The following is a 20,160-nucleotide window of genomic DNA, read 5'->3' on the forward strand; positions in this document are numbered from 1 at the left end:
CGTCGTCTCTACCTCCATCTCTTTGTGTCTCTCTTTGTCTCCCCTTTCCTCTCCTCTCTCGTATCCTCCCTTCATCCTTGGGTCTTTGGCCAAAGAGCAAGCGATGAATATAACAGGATTGAAGTCCGAGGTCTGAGGTGAATGGGATTTAGTCACAGGGGGATTTGGATTATCAGGAGAGCTCAGTCTGAGCCCCAGCTCTGCCACTAACTAGCTGGTCTGAGAAGAGCAGAGTTCAGAGATAGAGATATCTCCCTTGCTTGGTCAAGTCTCTGAGTTTCTCTGGGTTTTCGTTTCCTGATCTGTAAAATGGGCACTAGGAATGGAAGGCCTCTGAGTCTCTCATCTGTACTCCTGTGTGATTCCTATGGCCTTTGACCATATCCTGGCTCTCACCCTGGTGGTCTTTCACTGTTGCTGGGGAGAGGTGACAGCCAGGGCTCCAAGAGGCTGTCTTGGTCCAGGGTCTTTGTCTTTCTGAGCTCTGCAATCTCAGGGGTTTGGTTTTCTCAGCCTGTTCTCAGGACTTATACTCTGAGAGCTGAGCTCCTCTCATCAGACTGATCCATGGCTACCAGTTGCCACTTGGGTCATTTTCATGAGGGTCATGTCCAGGACCGTGTACCACGGCCTCCTCAGAAGGCAGATTTCTGAATTGCTTTGGGGCTGTGGGTGACCTGGGGGATGACCCTCATCACTCCAGGGCTGTTTCTGTCTAAAGAGCCTGGACCGGGATTCTAGAATGGAATTAGGGATAGAAATGGAATCAGGGTTTGTCTAGCTCAGGTTCTTGGTACCTCGGAATGAAAGGTTCCTAGTCTACACCACAGGTTGGATGGCTCACTTCTCTGATGAGCATAAAATGGCAGAGCTGGAAGTGTGTGCAGTGGCCAGCTACTCTAATCCATGCCCAAAGGTGTGACTCTTCTCCAGCATCCCCAAGTGGCCTTCTGACCGATTCTAGACATGGATCTCCCTACTTCTTAAAGCAGTCCATTCTACCTTGGGACAGCGATGATTATTGACAAGTTTTTAATTACCCAAAGCCAAAATTGGTCCTTCTGCCACTCATCTGCCCTCTATACCTGTGGTAAATAAGCCTGGTCCCTCTTCATATTCTAGCACCTCAGATACTTGTACACAGTTTCCTTGAGCCTTCTTTTTTAGGCTTAATACTTTCAGTTCTTTCATCCACTAATTATGATTTAATTAATGAACATTAATGAACTTCAGCGTTCAGAGGGCCTTCAGCATCCTTATAGGTAGGTATTCTCTCAAGGATTTCCAGTTTCCCTTCTAAATCCCTTCTACAGGGTGATACCCAGAATGGATGCTACTATTTCAAATCTGGCCTGAGAAAGGCAGAGTAAAGGGAGATAGACATCTCCCTCACTTTGGATGACATATTTCTATTAATGAATGAATGAAAGCATTTGTGAAGCACTTCCTATGTGCCAAGCACTGAGGATACAAATAGAAAAACCAGATGGTCCAGTCTCTTTGCTCGGGGAGCTCCCATTCTAATGAAGGAGGCAGGTAGCACATAGATGGATTTCAGATTCAGGGCAGATGAAAAGACCTGGGGAGCCATAGGATACAGTAGTACAACTATTGCTTGAGAGCACATGAAAACTTTCTTGAGTGCTCTTGATCCTCTTCTGACACTCCCCATCCCAACCCTTTTCACAAGAACCGTATATCTAATAAACCTTCTTTCATCTGGTATTTGAGAAATTGATTTTTTGAGCCCAGGCACAGGACTTTACATTGATCCCTACCGTATTTCATTGTGAGTGATCTTGGGTCAGTAACCCTTGCCTTCTCTGGCTCTCATTTGTAAAATAAGGGGGCTGAACTCCATCTCCCTTTCAGCTTTAGGTCTTGTGAACATGTTAGTTTGAGCCTCAGGTTCCATCCTGTTGGAATCTCTTGGAATCGTCACTCCTCTCTCTGTGGTTTGTTAGTGATCCCCACCAACTTTCTGCCTTCTACAGATTGAATGATAAACAGCCAGTCTAAGCAACCACTTAAAATGCTAAATAGTACAGGGCCAAGGATAAAAAAATGTCAATGTATTAATCAGCATTTTCTGTCTGGTGCCTCAGTGGAGTCCAAGGTTTGCAGTGTTTTGGTCTTGGTAACCTGTGAGAAATAGTATTCCCATTTTATAATTGAGGAAACTGAGGCATTGGGAAAGAGCATGTCTTATCTTAGGCTATGCAGCTAATAAGCTTTAAATTAAGTCATGAACTCCAGCCTCTCAATTCCAAGTCCTGTGTTCTTTTTATTACCCTCTGCTGCCTCTTGCCAATTTTTCTGACTTTTGGTTAGAATGAGGGGCAGAGTAGATGGGCTACTTCTTGTCCCTTCTGAAAGATGCAATGATAGGTAAGGAAAATCAACAATTTAATAGTTTGAGAGAGGGAGAGAAAAGGGAGAGAGGAGAAGAGAGGTAAAGCAAAGAGAAGTAGAGGAGAGGGAGGTGTCTTGGTGGTTGGAGTCTCTCATCACTGTTGTAGTCTTTGCTGTGCCAGCTTTGTGATGTGTGTCAAGAACTTGTCATCCATTTCCTCCTGGTGTTCTGGTGGTTTGGAGTTTGTCTTGACAACAACCCAACTCCTCTCTCTCTCTTTCTCTTACACACACAGACACAGACACACACAGACACACACACACACACACACACACACACATACACACATTATCCCAATTTTTAGTACAGCCGCCTGCAATGGCCTGATATAGAGTTGGTTCACACATAGTATTGGTTTCTCTAGCTCCAGCACTCACCCCATGGTACTAAGGAAACTCTTAATACTTCATAGTTAAATCTCATCCCCTTGAAGGGCAGGATCTAATTTCATTTTGGCCTTTCTACCCCTATCTTTGTGTTTAATATAAGTTTATTAGATTGAATTAAAAGTCATTTGCCTAGTTAATTCTATAAGTATCTGTTAAGTGCCTACTGTGTGCCAGACACTGGAGGACACCTTAATTTCAGAAGGCTGGTCCCTGCCCTAAAGGACTCACATTCCCAAAGATGCCCCAGGATGTGCCCACAAGTGTCAGCTGGGGCAAGATGTACTAAAGGGGTGAAGGAGGGATCTAGCCCAAAGTCTTTAGAAATCTGGAAGGAGAGGGAGATTCTATTCAGGTGGAGAGACTGGATGTGAACCTTAAGATGCGCCTTTAAGAAATAGAAAGACCCTAACCATGGAAATAAGGAAGAGAAGAGGCAGCATCCTCTACCTCTTCAGACACAAGGTCAGCTTCTCCCTTGGAGCTGGAGTGATAGTGAGTGTGGACCACCTGCCAGCTCTCACTACATGACTGTCTGCATGTGCCTGTGTAGTGTGTGTGTGTGTGTGTGTGTGTGTGTGTGTGTGTTGCTGTAAATGCCTGTGCATTTGAGGAGGGATGTCTCTGTGTGTGCTCTGTGTGTGTGCATGTGTGTGCATTTGTGTGTTGCTGTACACGCTTGTGCATTTGAGGATAGATATCTCTGTTCTCTGTGTGTGTGCTCTGTGTGTGTGTGTGCTCTGTGTATGTGCTCTGTGTGTGTGTGTTTGTGTGTTGCTATACACACCTGTGCATTCGAGGAGGGATGTCTCTGTGTGTGTGCGCGCATGTGTGTGCGTGTGTGTGTGTTTGGAACACAGGGCTTGGCATTAGGTAGCCTTGTTTGAACGCTGCCTCAGATGTTCTCAGAGAAGTCGTTGATCCTCCAGAGTCCTGTTTGTCCTCCTGCTCCCCAGGAGTGCATTGAGGAGAGCACTCGGTGAACCTGATGGCATTGTAGCCACGGGAGACCCCGTTCTTTATTTGACTGGATGGTTTTCAGGAGAGAAGGGGTTTGGGCGCCCGGAGCAGCCATCCAGGGAGAAGTATGCTCGGGTTAGTGGCAGCCAGGAAGATGGGCTAGTTGGCGATGGGAGTAGGCCTGAGCTAAGACCCCTAGGCCTGGTGCTTGGACTCCTGGAGTTTGAACAGTGTTGGGACCAGAAGCCAAATTACACAAGGGATAAAGAGTGGGCAGTGGGCAGGTGGAGGCAGGAGGTCTACAGAGGAGAGGACATGGTTGTGGGAAGGGGTGAGGTCAGGGATGAAGGATAAATGAAGGAGATGGGTGGAAGGCCCGAGGAGAGAGAGTGGCCCTGGACAGGAGCATGTACCCCTCTCTCTGAAGCAGAAGAGACAGCACCACATTCTAGTCCTGATTCTGTCTCTTACTGCCTGTGTGACCTTAGACAAGCCTACACTGACTTCTCTGAGAATCAGCTTTCTCCTCTGTAAAATGGGGATTTCCAAGTCCTGAGCCCTAAAGCATGTGGCAGCTCTGGGGTATGGAGAAGCTGCTCAGTCCTCGATGTGTGACCCCCTAATGAGGACAAATTGATTAATTTCCAAATTCAAACATGGCCCCGAGGACTTTCCTATTGGACTTGAATCTTTACCATCATCCGCTGTTTGCGGCTGGCTTCAAAGGAGCCTAGGCCTTGGATTGGACCTGCCTCTTGCCTCATTCCCCTCCTGGGCTGGCTGGTCCAGAGAAAGAGGTGCTAACTTAACCTGCCTCCTTTTGCCCTCCAGTTGCCCTAGGCTTTCCTTCTCTGTTCAGTCTCCTTCCCCAGGGGAGTCTAGGAGTCCAGGTTCTACTTTGCTCCTGGCAGAGAAGTGGAGGAGGCCTCGGCTCTTAGACATGTCCTTCAAGGCCTTCTGGGACTGTCTTTTTCCAATCAGGAAACAGTCCCCTTGCCCTATACTTCTGCTTGCCTTTGTGTAAAGTTACTTTGGGCAGAATTCTGAAGCTGATTCATTATCTAGCCTAAGGGCTTCCTTTCCAGATTTGCTTCTTAAAGGAACTTTTTCTTTTGGAATTTTTTTTTTTTCCTGAAGCAATTGGGTTTAAGTGACTTGCCCAGGGTCACATAGCCAGGAAATGTTAAGTGTCTGAGACCAGATTTGAACTCAGGTCCACCTGACTCCAGGACTGGTTCTCTATCCACTGCCCCACCTAGCTGCCCCCCTTCTTGGAATATTTTTTAAAAGCCTGAATGGTTTCGGAGTAGTGGCTCAGCCCTTTCTTTAAAGTGTGTGCAGATGGGTGTGTTTGCGTGTGTGAGTGCGTGTGGGTGTGCATCCTTCAGTGTTTACTCCTGGAGCGGTTTATCCACACCCCTCCTCACCTAGGTGCTGTGTGAGCCTCTAGAGAGAGCACCCTCTGCCCACAGTCTGGGATGCCATATTGGAGAACATAGTGCTAAAAGAGGGGGGATAGGGTGCTAGAGGAGGGGGAGAGGGAAAATTCTGGGGGATGGGGTGTTAGAGGAAGGGGGGATGAAGGCTGAGAGGAGGAGGGAAGGTTGGGGGGCTTGGGTGGGAGTATAAAAAGAAGGGGATGTGGAATTGGGGAGAACCTTAAAGCTGGGGAATAGTGGGCTGGGGTCCCGAGGGACTGAGGGAGAAAGATTGCCTCTCACCCCCTGTACTGTTTCTTGATTCCAAGCCTCAATTCGGAGGAGGAAAGGGGGTGAGTCACCTGCTTGTAAGGAACCCATGGCCCCCACCCAGGGCTTACAGCTATCCCTCCCCAGATTCCCCTTCCCATTTCCCCCTCATCCTCACCTCATCCCCACACAGTTCCCCTCCCCCCCATCTATACCATATTGCCACCCCACCCCAATTCCCTTTAAGGAAAACTAGGACTTTTTCTTTCTCCTTCTGAAAGCAGCTTTAGACTGGGGTCTAGCCCTCTGCCCTCTCCCATACACATAGAGACAGTGTTCTTTTCATTCTGCCCCTCCTGCCTTCCCCAGGGAGAGAGGATGATTGTCTTCAGTCCTTCGGAGGGTTAATCCAAAGCTTTTCCCACAACCAGAGACAAAGGCTCACATTACACCCAGAGAAACTGAGGAAAGACCGGAGGAAAGACTGTTGAGGACAGTGATCCTCATGTGCTCGTGCCTCGTCTGCCTGGTAGAAACAAAGGAGAAAAGCAAGTTCAGAGGCCATTGGGCCCAGCCCCCTCATTTTACAGATGAGGCCCGTAAAGGCAAAGGAATTTGTCCAATTTAGTTTTGGCAGAACTGAGACCAGACCTGGATTTTAAACCAGTGATTTTTTTTTTACTGTACAACAAGTTAGAGAGGACAGCTTCTGAAAGGACCAGAGAGGTGGAAAGGCCACGTAGCCTCTGCTTAAATACTCTTCCCAACAAGGAGCTCACTACCTGTAAGATAAAACACTGAGCTATCATTGGACAGCTTTACTTTTACTTATGTTGAGCCATAATCTGCTTATCCTCCCGTTCCTGGCTCTGCATCTCAGGGTCAAGCAGAACATGGCTAATCTCACCAACACAAGATGGCTCTCTAAACTTTGGGAAACATCCATCACTTCCTTGCTCGGTCGTTTCTTCTCTAGGTTAAACACCTCTAATTCCTTCAACCAATAGAACGATCATCTCTATTGGACGTGCTCCAGGTTGTCAAAACACCTTTAGAAATGATTCAACTCCTAGAACTGAGCACAGTGCTCCTCCAGACTGGTCTGACTAGGGCCCCCACGACCAGTGCTATGGCTTTTTTTTGTGGATGAGACTTATGGTCAATTCAGTTGGGGGCTTTGTTTGTTTGCTTGGCTGCCATGTTGCTCTGACGACACTGAGTTCTTCAATCTTTTGTTGTGCGGTCATGTCTGACTCTCTGTAACCCCGTGATCCATACTGTCTGGGGGTTTTCTTGGCAAAAATGCTGGAATGGCTTGCTTTTTCCTTTTCTAGCTCATTTTACAGAGGAGGAAACTGAGGTAAACATGTCAGGGTCCCACAGCTAGGAAGTCTGAGGCCAAATTTGAGCTCAGTTCTTCCGGACTCCAGGCTCAGCCATTTATCCACTGAGCCACCGAGCTGTCTCCATTACCTATGGACTTTTGTCTAGTCGCATTTCCATTTTGTTTTTGTGCAATTGAATTTTGGGACCACAGTCTAGGTCTTTGCATTTGGTTCAGTTACATCTCATCTTGTTGCTTCCATCTTATCATTTGTACCTATGAGGGTCTTTTCACTGGGAATGGGAGCTCTCCCATTCGGCTTTGTGCTGCCGCTCTTAGATTTGAGAAGTATACCACCCGTACCTTCATAGAAGCATTTTGAATAGCCGACGGTCAAGGATACTTTACTTGAACTTGCCTGACGCCTACTCATTAATTACGGCTCTTGGGATTTGGCCACTGAACCGGTTCAGAACCCACCAGATCGTGTGATCATTTAGCCTGCATCTTTCATCTTGGGTATCATTAGATGCTCTGGTCCATGCTTTGCTGAAATGCAGGAAGCCTCTATTCACGGTGCTTCCTGGATTGTATAATGCTGTCAACAGAAGGGAGGATGTTATTATGGCACGGCCAGGCGGCTTTCAGATGACCCTTCCTTCCCTGGCTACCTCTAGGCGATGGCTGTTTCCATCTCTAAGTGCTCATGATTAATCCCTCTAATGCTTCTAACATTTTGCCAGGGTTGGGTAGCAAGCTCCCAAGCCTCTAGTTGGCAGAAAACATTTTCCTTTCCCTTTTGAGGATCAGGTTAACATCTGACCACTTTAAGCTCCACGGCATTCGTCTCTTTTTCTTTCTTCACCAGAAGTTCCTGACCCTGTGTCCATAATCCTTTCTGCAAAGTCTTTGAGGCTCCTGGCTCTGGGCCCTGAGCCTGGAGTGTGTTCAGAGCAGCTGAATCCTGGGCGCCTCCTCCTCCTCCCAAGGAGCAAGCTTCCTGTGCCTCAGCCTCCCTCCTCGTGTGTGTCTGCTGTAATTTTGTGCTTCTGTTCCATAGCTCCAGCTAACCACAAGGGAGTCTGGGTGCCTGCAGCCCTGATGAACAGTCACCAGGTGGTGGGAGGAAGGCACGACCTGAGTCCCCGAAACAAACAGATTTTTTTCCTTCAGGGGTCATTCATTCATTCATTCACTCACTGTTTTTCATTTGATTCATCTTTATTGAGCACCTGCTTTGTTCAGAGCTCTGTTTGAGGCACTGAGAGAGAGAGATGCAAAGACAGATCTATGAGTCCTGGATCCCCTCAAGTAGCAGAAGGCTTTATTAGGGAGACAAGGTCCATGTAGGAACAACACAGGAACTGGTCAGGACTGGGATTCAGGACTCTGAGAGAGGATGGGCTGTTGGGATCATGCAGGAGAGAGGGAACTACCTGGAGGAGGTAGGACTCTATCTATAGGATAGGTATGGTTCAGATCAGTCAAGGGATGGAATGGAATAGGGCCTCTGCCCCTATCTCTTGTGGACCCCCATGTTGCCCTCCTTGGAGGCTGCCATCCCATCCAGCAGCCAGCCATCCTCACGCCTCCTATATCTCAGGTTTCCCCAGAGAAGGTGTATGGAGGGAGTCTGGGGTTTCTGAGCACCATCTGTTGACAGAGACTTAAATGACACCTCAGAAGGCTATGCCGGAAGTAAGAAGAAGGCTCGCTGTAGGCCCCCTGACTTTGCCTGTCCATGTTTCGTGTGGCTGCTCTTCTCCTATGAGAACACCCTAGAAGAGGGCGTAAGGATCGGCATCCTCCCATCCTCCCAATGCTCTCATTGGTGCATGATTGCCAAGGGCCAGAACCATAGGCTTAGAGCTGGAAGGGCCCTCTCAGGGATACTTAGATCTGAAAGAGACCCCGGAGACTGAGTCTGAGGGAGGAAGGGATTTAAATGAGCTCCCATAGCTAGAAGGGGTATCTAAGCAGATCTTCCTACTGAATCAGCTTACCTGCATAAGAACGCTCTCTGTGACACTGCCCGAAGCCTCAGGAACCTAGATCTCCAGCTTTCTTGTCCAGTCTCCAAATCATTTCCCAGCTGAGGAAACTGAGGCTGAGGACAATGAAGACACTTGGCCAGAATCATGCAAGTTGTATTACCTAAGCCCTGCTTGAAGAATTTCAGAGACAGGGATGCCAAGGCAACCCCCCGGCATTGGTCATTTCTAATACTTTCTGGTCCACTGCCAGGTCAGATGTCCAGTCACCTCTGACTTCGTCCCTTATGCTCAGCGGGCTCCATCGGGTGTGCTATACCCCCAAAGTGACTCCTCAGATCATGAGATTTAAAGCTGGAGGAGATGACTTTCTCATAGTCACCCAACAAGAGTTGGGATTTGAACTCTGGGCTTCTGACTCCACCTAGACTGTGCTCTATAGCATTCATTCTAAAATTTGGAGGATTGGGAGCTACTTCCAGGTAGCTCCCTCGTTCCTCCATGATCCCAACAGCCCATCCATCCTTCCTCAGAGTCCTGAGTTTTAGTTCGGCTTAATCACAACCCCAGCCGATTCCTACCTCCTCTAGGTAGCTCCCTTGCTCCTCCATGATCCCAACAGCCCTTCCTCCCTCAGAGTCCTGAATCCCAGTCCTGACCAATTACTGTGTGGTTCCTATATGGACCTTGTCTCCCTAATAAAGGATGCTGGCTGATGCATAGTGACCCAGGCCCCTTTGTTGGCTTTAAGTCTGGCTCCACTAAAGCCTTCTCTTCTGCCAATAGGTTCTGAAGACAAAGGAGCATTTCCAGCTTTGCCAGGTGGGAATGAGTAGATCAGCTGAAAGAATCAGGGTGGATCCACTTTGGCTAGAATGGAGGGTGTGAGTTAGGGAGCCATATGGGGTGGGGGATCGTGGAGAGCCTTAAAGGCCTAATGGAGGAATTAGGACTTATCCTTTGGTTCCTGAGGACTGGGACTGGGGGCACGGCCAGAGCCCAGGGGTCAGGGGCTAGTAGATCATTTTGTTCTTTGTTTCCCCAGCACCGAAATCAGTGCCTCACCCAAAAAGAGAGACTTAATAAATGCTTGTTGAATGAATGAATGAAATAGCCAGTCCTAGAAACAGAAACCAAGAAATCAGCAAAGAGAGAGAAATTCAATTTTGACCGTGTTGAGTTTAAGGTAATAGCGGGACATCAAGGTGTAGGTGTTCAACAGGTAGCTGAAGTAGGTGAAGTGGGAGACGCCACATTCTCCTTCCCCTCGTGAAGACACATGGCAGGATGTACAGACTTGAGCGGCGGCCACCTGGAGGTGATAGTGGAAGCTGGGAGACAGGTTCCAGATGGTGGCTTTCTGCTCCATCCCACTCACTGGATTAATTAATAACTTCCACTACTTAGTCTGTGTTATTAAAAAGAAATCTTAAAAAAAAAAAGAAATCTGTTACTTTAAATAGTTTTGACCTCTACTCCCAGTAATTCTCGGAGGACAGATTTTAAAGGCAACAAAGGCCCGAGGTACAAGTCGGTACCTTTCTCCCCATCGCTGAATTGTTAGGATGTATTCGGATGTAGCGGCCCTGGTTAGGATGCTCCTTTGTAACTCAGCCTGCTTACCTTAGCTCAGCACCAACCCCCTCCAGCCTGCTTCCCTCAGCTGCCTGCGCCTTTTACTTCTCTGAGGAGAGAGTCCTTTCTGTGACTGCTTCCTGCTCATCACAGGGATGGCCTTAGGTTGCCTTTCCAACCTCCCTGCCCTCAGAGCTCCTCTTCCTTTCTCCACATGAGGCAGAAGAGAAAAGAGAAAGCCACGCCTTCCTGGGGCGCCTTGCAGCCGAGAGCACCAAAGCCCCCACGCCAGCTTACCCCCAGTCTGCCCGAGGTAACTTTTCCTCTCTTGTTCCCCCCCTCCAGGCCGCTATCTGCTGGGAAACTGCTGCCTTGTTGCCTAACAAAGCTGCTTCCTCCTTTGGCTGTTCCTCCTCTAGACTGCAGGGTCTTTAGCTAGCCACAAGGGCCTGTACCCTTAGTACGGGATGAACAACACTTGTAAAAAGGGGTATTGCTACCAGTCTTGGACCTTGCCCCCCTGTGGGGAACTTGTTCCTGGGAGCTTTCCCTCAAAGGGGAATTCCCTTCCTGTGTCCCATCTTCTCCAGGGAATGGTGCTCCCTGGGGTCCTGCTCAATAGACTCCTCTGCCCTTGGTAGGTGGGAAGGAGGAGAGTTGGGTCCCTCCCCACCTCAGGGTACTCGGGGCGGTGGGAGGGAGGCAGAGCACTTCCTTAATAAAGTGCCTGTTGGTCAACTGGTTGATGGATTCAAGGATTCTAAAATGGGGGCATCCCTGAAGTTGTGAATGTTAGGATAAATTTCCAGGTGGAGGGATCCCTAAGGGGCCCCTGATAGGAGTCAGGAGCATTTGGGAAAAGCTCTGATCTGTGGGAACAGTTCTCCCCAGTTCAGATCTAGGAGGGACTGCCAGAGCTGGTCAGTCATTTCCTTCATGGGGCTCGGGATTTCTGATGTGGTTTGGCCCCAGAGTCTGGACTCCTGGAAAAACTGAGGGTGGGTTGGGGGAGGAGACTTATATATGAGCATTGGTGGGATGGTGGTGGGGGATTCAGGAAATGGTGTCAAGCCCCCTGGGAGGTCCACAGAACTGGATAAAGCATTCATGCATCCAGGGAAAGGCTTGAAAATTCTCTCCCACCCCTCAGTCCCATTCCACCTGCGTTGCCCCAGCATGCTTTGAGACTTTACTGTAATGGGAGCAGCTTGAAGCAAAATAAATATTTTGTGGGAAAGTTGAATTATGACCCAGCAGATGCCCCCCTTGTGGGCTGCACCCTGGGGAACTGTTCATCTTGTCTATACCTGGTTCTGGTGTCTACTTTCACCTAAGTGGGGAGAGGGTGAGTCAGGGATCAAACACCAGAAGCCGCGGGCCTCTCAGTCTCTGCTTCCTTTGGGTTATACAGAGAAGCTGGATGAGATCCTGGCGGCAGCTGCAGAGCCCACACTGAGACCGGACATCGCAGATGCTGACTCCAGGGCGGCCACTGTCAAGCAGCGGCCCACAAGTCGGCGTATCACTCCCGCGGAGATCAGTGTGAGTGGATCTATGGACGCTGTTGGGAGTGGGGACGTGGGAGTGGTGGGAGGGGTCCTCTGGCAGCAGGGCCACTGAGAGAGGGACCAGGGTGATGCTGAGAGTAGAGTCAGGGGGCTTATTGTCAGTAGGACTCAATAAGAATGGGTTGGGTAACTAGAGTCTAGGGGAGTGGGATTATGGGATTCAGTGTAAATGTTGCCATAAAGGTGACTGAGAAAAGACTCACAGAGATTGCAAGGAAAAGGGGAGGTGAACCATGGGGTCCTTGTAAATTGTACTCGGATTCACTGAGAGTGGACTTACAGGGGCTGGTCTAGGTCAGTATGAGCAATGGGAACCACTAGGAGTAGAATTATAGGCTGGTGAGAGAAGAGTCCAGAGGTCACAGGAATCTGTGCATTAGGTTCAAGGTCATGGGAATCATAGGAAATGGGAATTATAGATGTCATGGTAGCACCGATACAGGTATGATTATACTAGTTATTGACCAATCATAGGAGATTGGTATGGATATGATCAAGAACATAACAGGGGTCACTGAGGTCAGCATAGGAATTGTAGCTGGGGAGTAGTAGAGCAGTATTTGGGGATGTTGGTAGCTTGGTGAGGGTGTTAGACTTAAAGTTTTAGAGAGGATCAGGGGATCAGTATGGGGGAAGTTTGGGGGTGTTGGGATCAGTATAGGCTGTTGGGTGACAGAATGGGGGGATGTAGAGAATGGTGTGGAGTGCTTGTGGATAGTGTATCTGGAGGTATTTATAAGCAGGTCCTTTGGTGCTTAACTCAGCCATCCATGTTTTCTTCCCTCTTCAGTCTTTGTTTGAACGCCAGGGCCTCCCTGGCTCTGAGAAGCTTCCTGGATCCCTTCGAAAGGGCATCCCACGCACCAAGTCTGTAGGTATGGCCATGGCGGATTCTAAGGGATGGGATGGGATGGGTATATTTCATGGGTTTGGAGGAATGAGGTTGATGGTAGGATCATGAGAATTTGGGGAGTCTGGGGATAAGGGGAATCGATTGTTAGAAAGGTATGAGCATCTCTGAGAACTTTGGAAGGGATGGGGGGGTGGTCAAAGCAGGTCATGAGGTTCTTATGGGAATGGGAAATTGGGATATGGAGACCCATGGGCCGTGCCTATGATGCCATCTTACCCTGACTTTTGAGGGTTGGAAGGTGTCTATAATCAGTTCTCCTTTCACCGGCATTTCTCCTATAGTCCTCCCCTGACCAATCCTGTCACTAATGACCTTTCCCAGTCTGTCTATATCTGGCAAAGACCTTAGATACCATCTCTTCTAGCTCCCCATCCACTGTAGTTTATTTTATAGCATCCCTATCAGATCATGTAAACATTTCCAGTGATGAAGGCTTCACTACCTTAGCTGGATCTGCTTGGCCCTATGAGGGGACCGTTGAGGCTAAAATAGTTCCAATGGTTAGACGGCCTCCTCTTTCCTCTAAATCTTCCTCTGTACTGCATTGGGTTCTGTATTCTGACATCAAGTCAGATCTGATGCCATCACCTACTTGAAGCAGCTGACATATGATGCTCAGGATCTTCTCTGGTCCAGGCTAAATGTCTCCAACCCCAAGAACTCAAGGCCTTCATTATCCTAGCCCCTTCTGCTAGATGTGCTCATTTGTAGTGGTCAGATGTGGTCTGAGGACCACCTTCTTAGTCATGGGCACACATTCTGTGCCTGTCTCTCCATCCTTCTTTCTCTCTGCTTGTTTTTCCTTCCTTCCTCTCTCTCTGTCTCTCTCTTTCTCTGGCTCTGTCTCGTTTGTCTCTATCACCCTGTTTTTCTTTTTCAATGGAATCTCAGATGGTGATAGCTTTTTTTTTTTTTTTTGGACCATATGTCTGGGCCCATGTTTGGCCCATTGAGCTCATCCACCAAAACAGAACATTTTTTGCAAACAAGAAATCTTGTATTTGTATAGTTGATTCATTTTTAACCAACAACTTAAACTTTATCCCTATTATGATTGCCTCAATAATTTAACCTATCATTTTAATCTGTCAAGATTTGGAGACATCCTGCTATCTGTTCCCCAACATATCAACTCTTTCTCCCAGAAGGGTGAGGTTGATGAACTTTACATCTATGCCTTCATCCAAATGTTTGATAACAATGCTGAATTCTAGAAAACAGAATCCTTGAGGTTTCTACCAGAGACCTCTTTTCCAGTTGACATCAACCCATTAATTTAAAGATTCTTCATTGCACTGGGGTCATTCTGTCTGTTTTTAATCCATCCAGCTGCATTGCAATCCACCTTCCTCTTGCTCAGAAAAGAAGCTTTGGATTGTGTCCAATGTATTACTGAAATCTCAGGAGGTTATGCTTAAACAAGGCTAGCTGGACATAACCTATTCTTGAACCCGTGTTAGCTCTTGGTGTTCCCTAACAGTTGCCCTCATTGATATTTAATCAACTTCTTGGCAATCAGGGTAACATTTGCCCTTCTTCAATCCTATGGTAGCTCTTTTGGTTGCCACAATTTTCAAAGGTCACAGTGGCTTAACAAGTTCATATTCCAAACCATTTATCCCTCTTGTGTGTTATTCATCTGGTCATTAAGGGAAGCTTGATTTTTTTTTTTTTTTACTGTCCCCTAAGTTAGAGTTTCACTTTCCTGTTCTATATTTTCAAGACTATACATTGCTCTCCTTGATAAGAAAAAAAGGACCCAGATAAGACTGAATAGTTTTGCCTTCTCTATCGTTCCATCCACTTTTGAGCATCAGTACTGTCTGTGGCAAAAAAAAAAAAAAAAAAAAAAAAAAAAAATCCTTTTTGTTGTCCTTAACATCCATTGACAGCCAATCCTAGGTCATCCTGTCAGAGTGGTTTCAGGTCTCTGCCAGTCTTGGTTATTTACCTGCTGTTACCTGACCTTATGTCCATCTTTTCCCTTACCCTCAAGGTACCCTAGATCAGCTCTTTTGGTTTTGTGTGTATGTTGCACCTATTCCAAGACATATCTGGCCTTTGGCTTTTCTTTGATTCAATTCAATTCAATCCCATCAATTAAATTTAGTTATCTGCTGAGTGCAGAGTCCTGTACTGGTGCTATGAGGGAAATACAGAAATTTGATCAAACATAGATACTGCCACCGGGGAATTTGCAAGACGTTATGACCCTATATCAGTGAATCTGGCTGAGGGTGGTCCCCATCCAACTTTGTGCCCCACAAGGTACAACTCTCAGTTCACCTATACTTTCTCATTCCCATGCCTGTTCTCATCTCTTGCTCATGTTCTTCCATATATTCTTTATAGAAGGACTCCTCGTTGTTGTCTGAAGGCCTTCCTCTTGCTTTCTTTACGTGATAAACATGCTCTCCCGTCCCCTAATGTGCCATTCAGCCATTTCCTGAAACCCCCTCTAATGCCATTCTGTGAACAACATTCTCCCCTCTGTCTCTTCACTGCCTTTCAGAGAAGGTCAATAGTTTTGATTCTTCAGGGAGGATGGTATATTATGATGCACTACTATTTAACATCACAGGAAGGATACTGCCAGTTAAAATGTATTTTTATTTCAGAAAGGATAGGACTACTGAGAGCAAGACACAATTTCCCAAAGGCAGTCTAGCCTCTTCTCTTCCTTTCATTCAGTTCAGGACCTCCCTTGTTGTCCAGCTGTATTGCCTACCCAAGATACCATGAGAGAACCTTGACCATACGATCCAAGATTGCTCTGACCACCAGAAAAGTAGTTTGTAACTGGTATTTATATAAAAATGTGCTTTATCTACGTGTCACCTAGGAACCTGACAACTTATGTAGAAGATGCTATGGCTTTTTTAATCTCCATTTTGTGGATGTAGGAATAAAGGCTTAGAGAGATGTCACTTGCCTGTGGTAGAACAGGTGGTTCACTCAACTGTAAATTATAATCTGAACAATAAGACTTTCTTCATCTACTTGGTTCCCTGTGTGGATGGTCAGATCACATTCTTTTAAGTGGCTGTCTCATTTAGGAGGCCTTAGTGCATTTCTCCCCCAAATTGTACAAATAGGAATATCTGGAAGACCCCACCATTTATAGGGAAGCCCTCTTCCATCTTGACTTGTCTGACTTAGCCTCCATTGTCCTAGCAAACAGCTGTCAAGCAGCTATCTAGCTCCTTGATTCGTCCTTTAAGTATTAATAGAAAATGGTTGAAGAAAGCTCTATTATTGAATCTTTTAAAGGAACTTTTTATGAACTTAACACATGCAAGGGGTCTACGCAAAGCTCATTGTGTTCTACTAGCCAAGTCACGTGCTTCTTGGTAATCAACAGAGAGCATCTTTTGCACTTTTTAGTTCTGTTGACCCTGGATGAGATATTTCTTCATACCTCAGTTTCCCCATTTGTAAAATGGGAGGTTGGACTACACGGATGCTGAAGTCTCTTAGAGCTCTCTCTGTGATCCTGTGACTTCCATGGACCTCAGTTTCTTCATCTGAAAAATGAGAATATTTCTTCTGTATACTTTTTATATTCGTTTTTATGCTTTGATTCTTGGTGTGAAGTGGGTGCTTTGTAAATCTCAAGATGCTGCTTGTTCTTCCCACCCTGGGAAGTCTAAGATGGCAATGGTTGTTCCCGCGTGGTGGCTCCCTGAAGGGTTCCTTCCTGCCTGATAACAACTCTATTGCAGCATCGCTCATCTTCTCCACGAGCCCCACTTACTATCTTTGCTCTCTTGCCTTGGTCTTTATTATCCTTGCTCCCTTTGTTTCTATCCTTCCCTTCTGAGGCAGATCCCCCTCCCCCCCTTTCCCTTTCTCCGTGGCCCCAGTCATCCCTCTGGGGTTTGCCAGTGACGCCTCCTCTGCCATGTTCTCTCAGGGCTGCGTGATGCTTCTCCATGTTTGCGACAGCTTGATACACGCTTCCCCTAAGAAGTCTGATTCTTCCTGGCTCAGATCATCCGCCTCTCCGGCTCAGCTGCACTGGTTACCTTAGCAATGTGTCTCTTCTGGCCCCCACCTGAACTCCTGTGCTTTCGCTGCCTCTTCTCTGGAGGCCTGGGCTCTCTTTTGAGCCACTTTTCTTGAGGTCCAGAGCCCTGTGACTTCTGGGTAGAGAAGGCAGAAAGATGTTTCTTGCTCATCCTTAAGACTCGGGCAGAAGGGGTTTCCAAGGTCCTCCAAGACCTCCTGGCCTTGAGCAGGGACTCTCTGGACAGGATTCAGGTATTCAGCCTCCACTGGATGGCCTCCGGTGAGGGTGTGCCCTGCCCCTCCCACTCAGGCTCCGCTTTAATTGTTAGAAAATGGGAGAATTTACATTTTGCTTTGGCTTTTCCACGGATCTCACTGTTCTGATTTTACATTTATCCGGTTGAATCTCATCTTGTTTGACTTGGCCCTACGTTCTTGCCTGCAGAGATATTTTTGGATCCTGATTGTATAACCCGATGTGTTAAGCTCTCCTTCTCAGCTTTGTGTCATCTGCCTATTTAATCAGCTTGCCATCTATGCCTTCAGCCCAGTCATTGATAAAAATGTTCAAGAAAATGGGGCTGAGAGTAGAGCCCTAGGGCACACTTGCGGAGACCTGGCTAGGCTGCCACCCCGAGGCACGACTTGCAGTGCCAGTTCTTGCCAGCTCTTTGTCCCGGGAGGGTCCCGGACCGGTCCTAGGCCAGCAGGACTCCTGTCAGGGCTGCCCTCCGAGGAGCGGTTCTGGTTCAGAGAGTAGCTAAGCGGCCCACTTGTCGAGCTCCCTCCTCCCTCCTTCCTTCCGTAGCTGTCCTCCTGCCAATCACGTCTCTCAGGTGCCTCCAAGCCTCCACTGCTCCCCCACGCCCCCCCACCCCCTCTCCCTCCCCAGGCCTCACCCCGGGTCCCCGGGCCTGACTGCCGGTCCCTCCGTAGGGGAAGATGAGAAGCTGGCCTCTCTCCTGGAGGGGAAGTTCCCGAGGAGTTCGTCTATGCAGGATGCTGTCCGTGAGGGCCATGGGATCCCGCCCCCGCCCCAGACCGCCCCGCCCCCCCCACCCTCCCCTTACTACTTCGACACAGGACCACCTCCCTCCTTTTCACCGCCACCCCCGCCAGGCCGTGCCTACGACACCGTGAGATCCAGCTTCAAGCCGGGGCTGGAGGCCCGGCTGGGAGGGGCGGGCCCCCCTGGGCTCTATGCCCCCGGCCTGGGCGCTCACGGGCCTCTCCCTTACCCTGAGCGCCAGAAGCGGGCTCGGTCCATGATCATCTTGCAGGACTCGCCCCACGAACCAGCGATGGCCGAGAGCGGCCGGCCGCCCCCCGCGGCCACGCCCCCCGAGCGACTGAGGCGGAAGGCCCGAGTGCCCGGCAGTCAGGACAGCCCTTACGCCAACCTAGGCGCCTTCAGTGCCAGTCTCTTCGCCCCATCCAAGCCCCAGCGCCGGAAGAGCCCCCTGGTGAAGCAGCTGCAGGTGGAGGAAGCGCAAGACCGGGCCGCCCTGGCCGTGGGGGGCAGCGGCAGCAGTTTCCCCCGGGAGCCCTCGCCCACGCGCCGGGGGCACCGGCTCGGCGGGCTCGATTACCCCCCCGGGGAACCGCCCGGCCTCCCGTTCGGTGGCGCCGGGCCCGGCAAGGAACGAGACCGGCGGCTGGATGAGAGGCGCCGTTCCACCGTCTTCCTGTCCGTGGGGGCCATCGAGGGCAGCTCCCCCACCGCGGAGATGCCGTCCCTGCAGCCTTCGCGATCCATCGACGAGCGCCTCCTGGGCAGCGGCCGCGACCTGCTCCTCCCCTCGCCCGTCTCCGCTCTCAAGCCATTGGTCAGCAGCCCCAGCCCCTCCCCCGTGGGCTCCACCTTCATCCACCCCCTCACCGGCAAGCCCCTGGACCCCAGCTCACCCCTAGCCCTGGCCTTGGCTGCCCGGGAGCGGGCCCTGGCTTCCCAGGTGCCCTCGAGATCCCCGACTCCCGTTCACAGTCCCGACACGGACCGGCCGGCCCCTCTCTTTGTGGATATCCAGAGCAGAGAGCCGGAGCGCAGCAGCCTCGCTTCCCCCACCCCCGCCTTTTCGCCCCGGGGCCCCGCGTGGGGCCCCATCCCTGCCCGCCGAGAGGTTGAGAAGTCCCCACGGGAGGAGAGGAAGACGCCCGATGACAAGAAGTCCATGATCCTCAGCGTGCTGGACACATCGCTCCAGCGGCCCGCCGGCCTCATCGTGGTCCACGCCACGGGCAACGGGCAGGGCCCCGGGGAGCTGGAGACCGAGGAGAGTACGCCGGACGCCCCGGAGCTGAGCCAGGCCCCTCCTCCGGCCGCTGCCACCGCGGCCGCCCCCGGCGCCCTGCCCAGCCCCCGGGCCCAGCCCCCCAGCAGCAGCCCCCCCGCCGCCGAAACGGTGCTGGGCCAGGGCAGCTCGGAGGAAGAGCCAGACGTGGTGTTCGCCGTGACCCTGCCCCCAGCCCAACTGTCGTCCAGCGACGAGGAGACCAGGGAAGAGCTGGCCAGGATCGGGCTGGTGCCGCCCCCGGACGAGTTTGCCAACGGCCTCCTGGTGACCACGCCCCCCCCGGGCCCCGGGCCGGCCCCTTCCCCCATGGCCTCGCCCAGCCCAGCCTCAGGGAAGCCCAGCAGTGACGCGCCCCCCGCCCCGGAGTCAGCCGCGGATTCTGGTGTGGAGGAGGTGGACACGCGCAGCTCCAGCGACCCTCATCTGGAGACCACGAGCACCATCTCCACCGTGTCCAGCATGTCCACGTTGAGCTCCGAGAGCGGCGAGCCCACGGACACGCACACCTCCTTCGCTGACGGACACACTTTTGTACTCGAGAAGCCGCCTGTGCCTCCGAAACCGAAACTCAAGTCCCCGCTCGGGAAGGGGCCCGTGACCTTCAGGGACCCCCTGCTCAAGCAGTCCTCGGACAGCGAGCTCATCGCCGCCGCCTCCGCCGGGCTGGCCTCCGGAGCTGGGCCCGCCCGCCCTCGCTACCTCTTCCAGAGAAGGTCTAAGCTGTGGGGGGACCCGGTGGAGAGCCGGGGGCTCCCAGGCCCCGAAGACGACAAACCGACTGTGATCACCGAGCTGAGCTCCCGACTGCAGCAGCTCAACAAAGACACCCGTTCCCTAGGGGAGGAGCCTGTGGGAGGCCTGGGGGGCCTGCTTGACCCCCTCAAGAAATCGCCTGCTGTGGCTGCGCGGTGAGTGCGGTGGGGGTGGGGAAGGGGGCGGGGCGGGCCGGGGCAGCGGGAGGTGGGCACGGCCAGGGCATGTGGATGCTATTTACCCTCTCTCCTCCCTCTCAACCATGCCTTTATGTCCATTCCTCTGTC

General features: G+C 50.4%; 1 protein-coding gene across 6 annotated transcripts in view; it reads left to right on the forward strand.

The window, feature by feature from the left end:
* Positions 1–20,160, forward strand: part of SHANK3 (SH3 and multiple ankyrin repeat domains 3) — a 72,672-nt gene that overhangs the window by 27,869 nt on the left and 24,643 nt on the right. For 4 of the 6 annotated variants that reach the window (XM_031938637.1, XM_031938636.1, XM_031938635.1 and 1 more), the window contains 5 exons: positions 5,507–5,530; positions 10,561–10,650; positions 11,749–11,879; positions 12,696–12,780; positions 17,763–20,028. In XM_031938637.1, coding sequence (XP_031794497.1) covers positions 5,507–5,530; positions 10,561–10,650; positions 11,749–11,879; positions 12,696–12,780; positions 17,763–20,028 — 2,596 coding nt within the window. The remainder of the gene's footprint in view (positions 1–5,506; positions 5,531–10,560; positions 10,651–11,748; positions 11,880–12,695; positions 12,781–17,762; positions 20,029–20,160) is intronic. The other 2 variants (XM_031938633.1, XM_031938634.1) reach the window with 2 other exon arrangements.

The sequence above is a fragment of the Sarcophilus harrisii genome, chromosome 5 (genome assembly GCF_902635505.1).
Source record: "Sarcophilus harrisii chromosome 5, mSarHar1.11, whole genome shotgun sequence".
Lineage (NCBI taxonomy): Eukaryota > Metazoa > Chordata > Mammalia > Dasyuromorphia > Dasyuridae > Sarcophilus > Sarcophilus harrisii.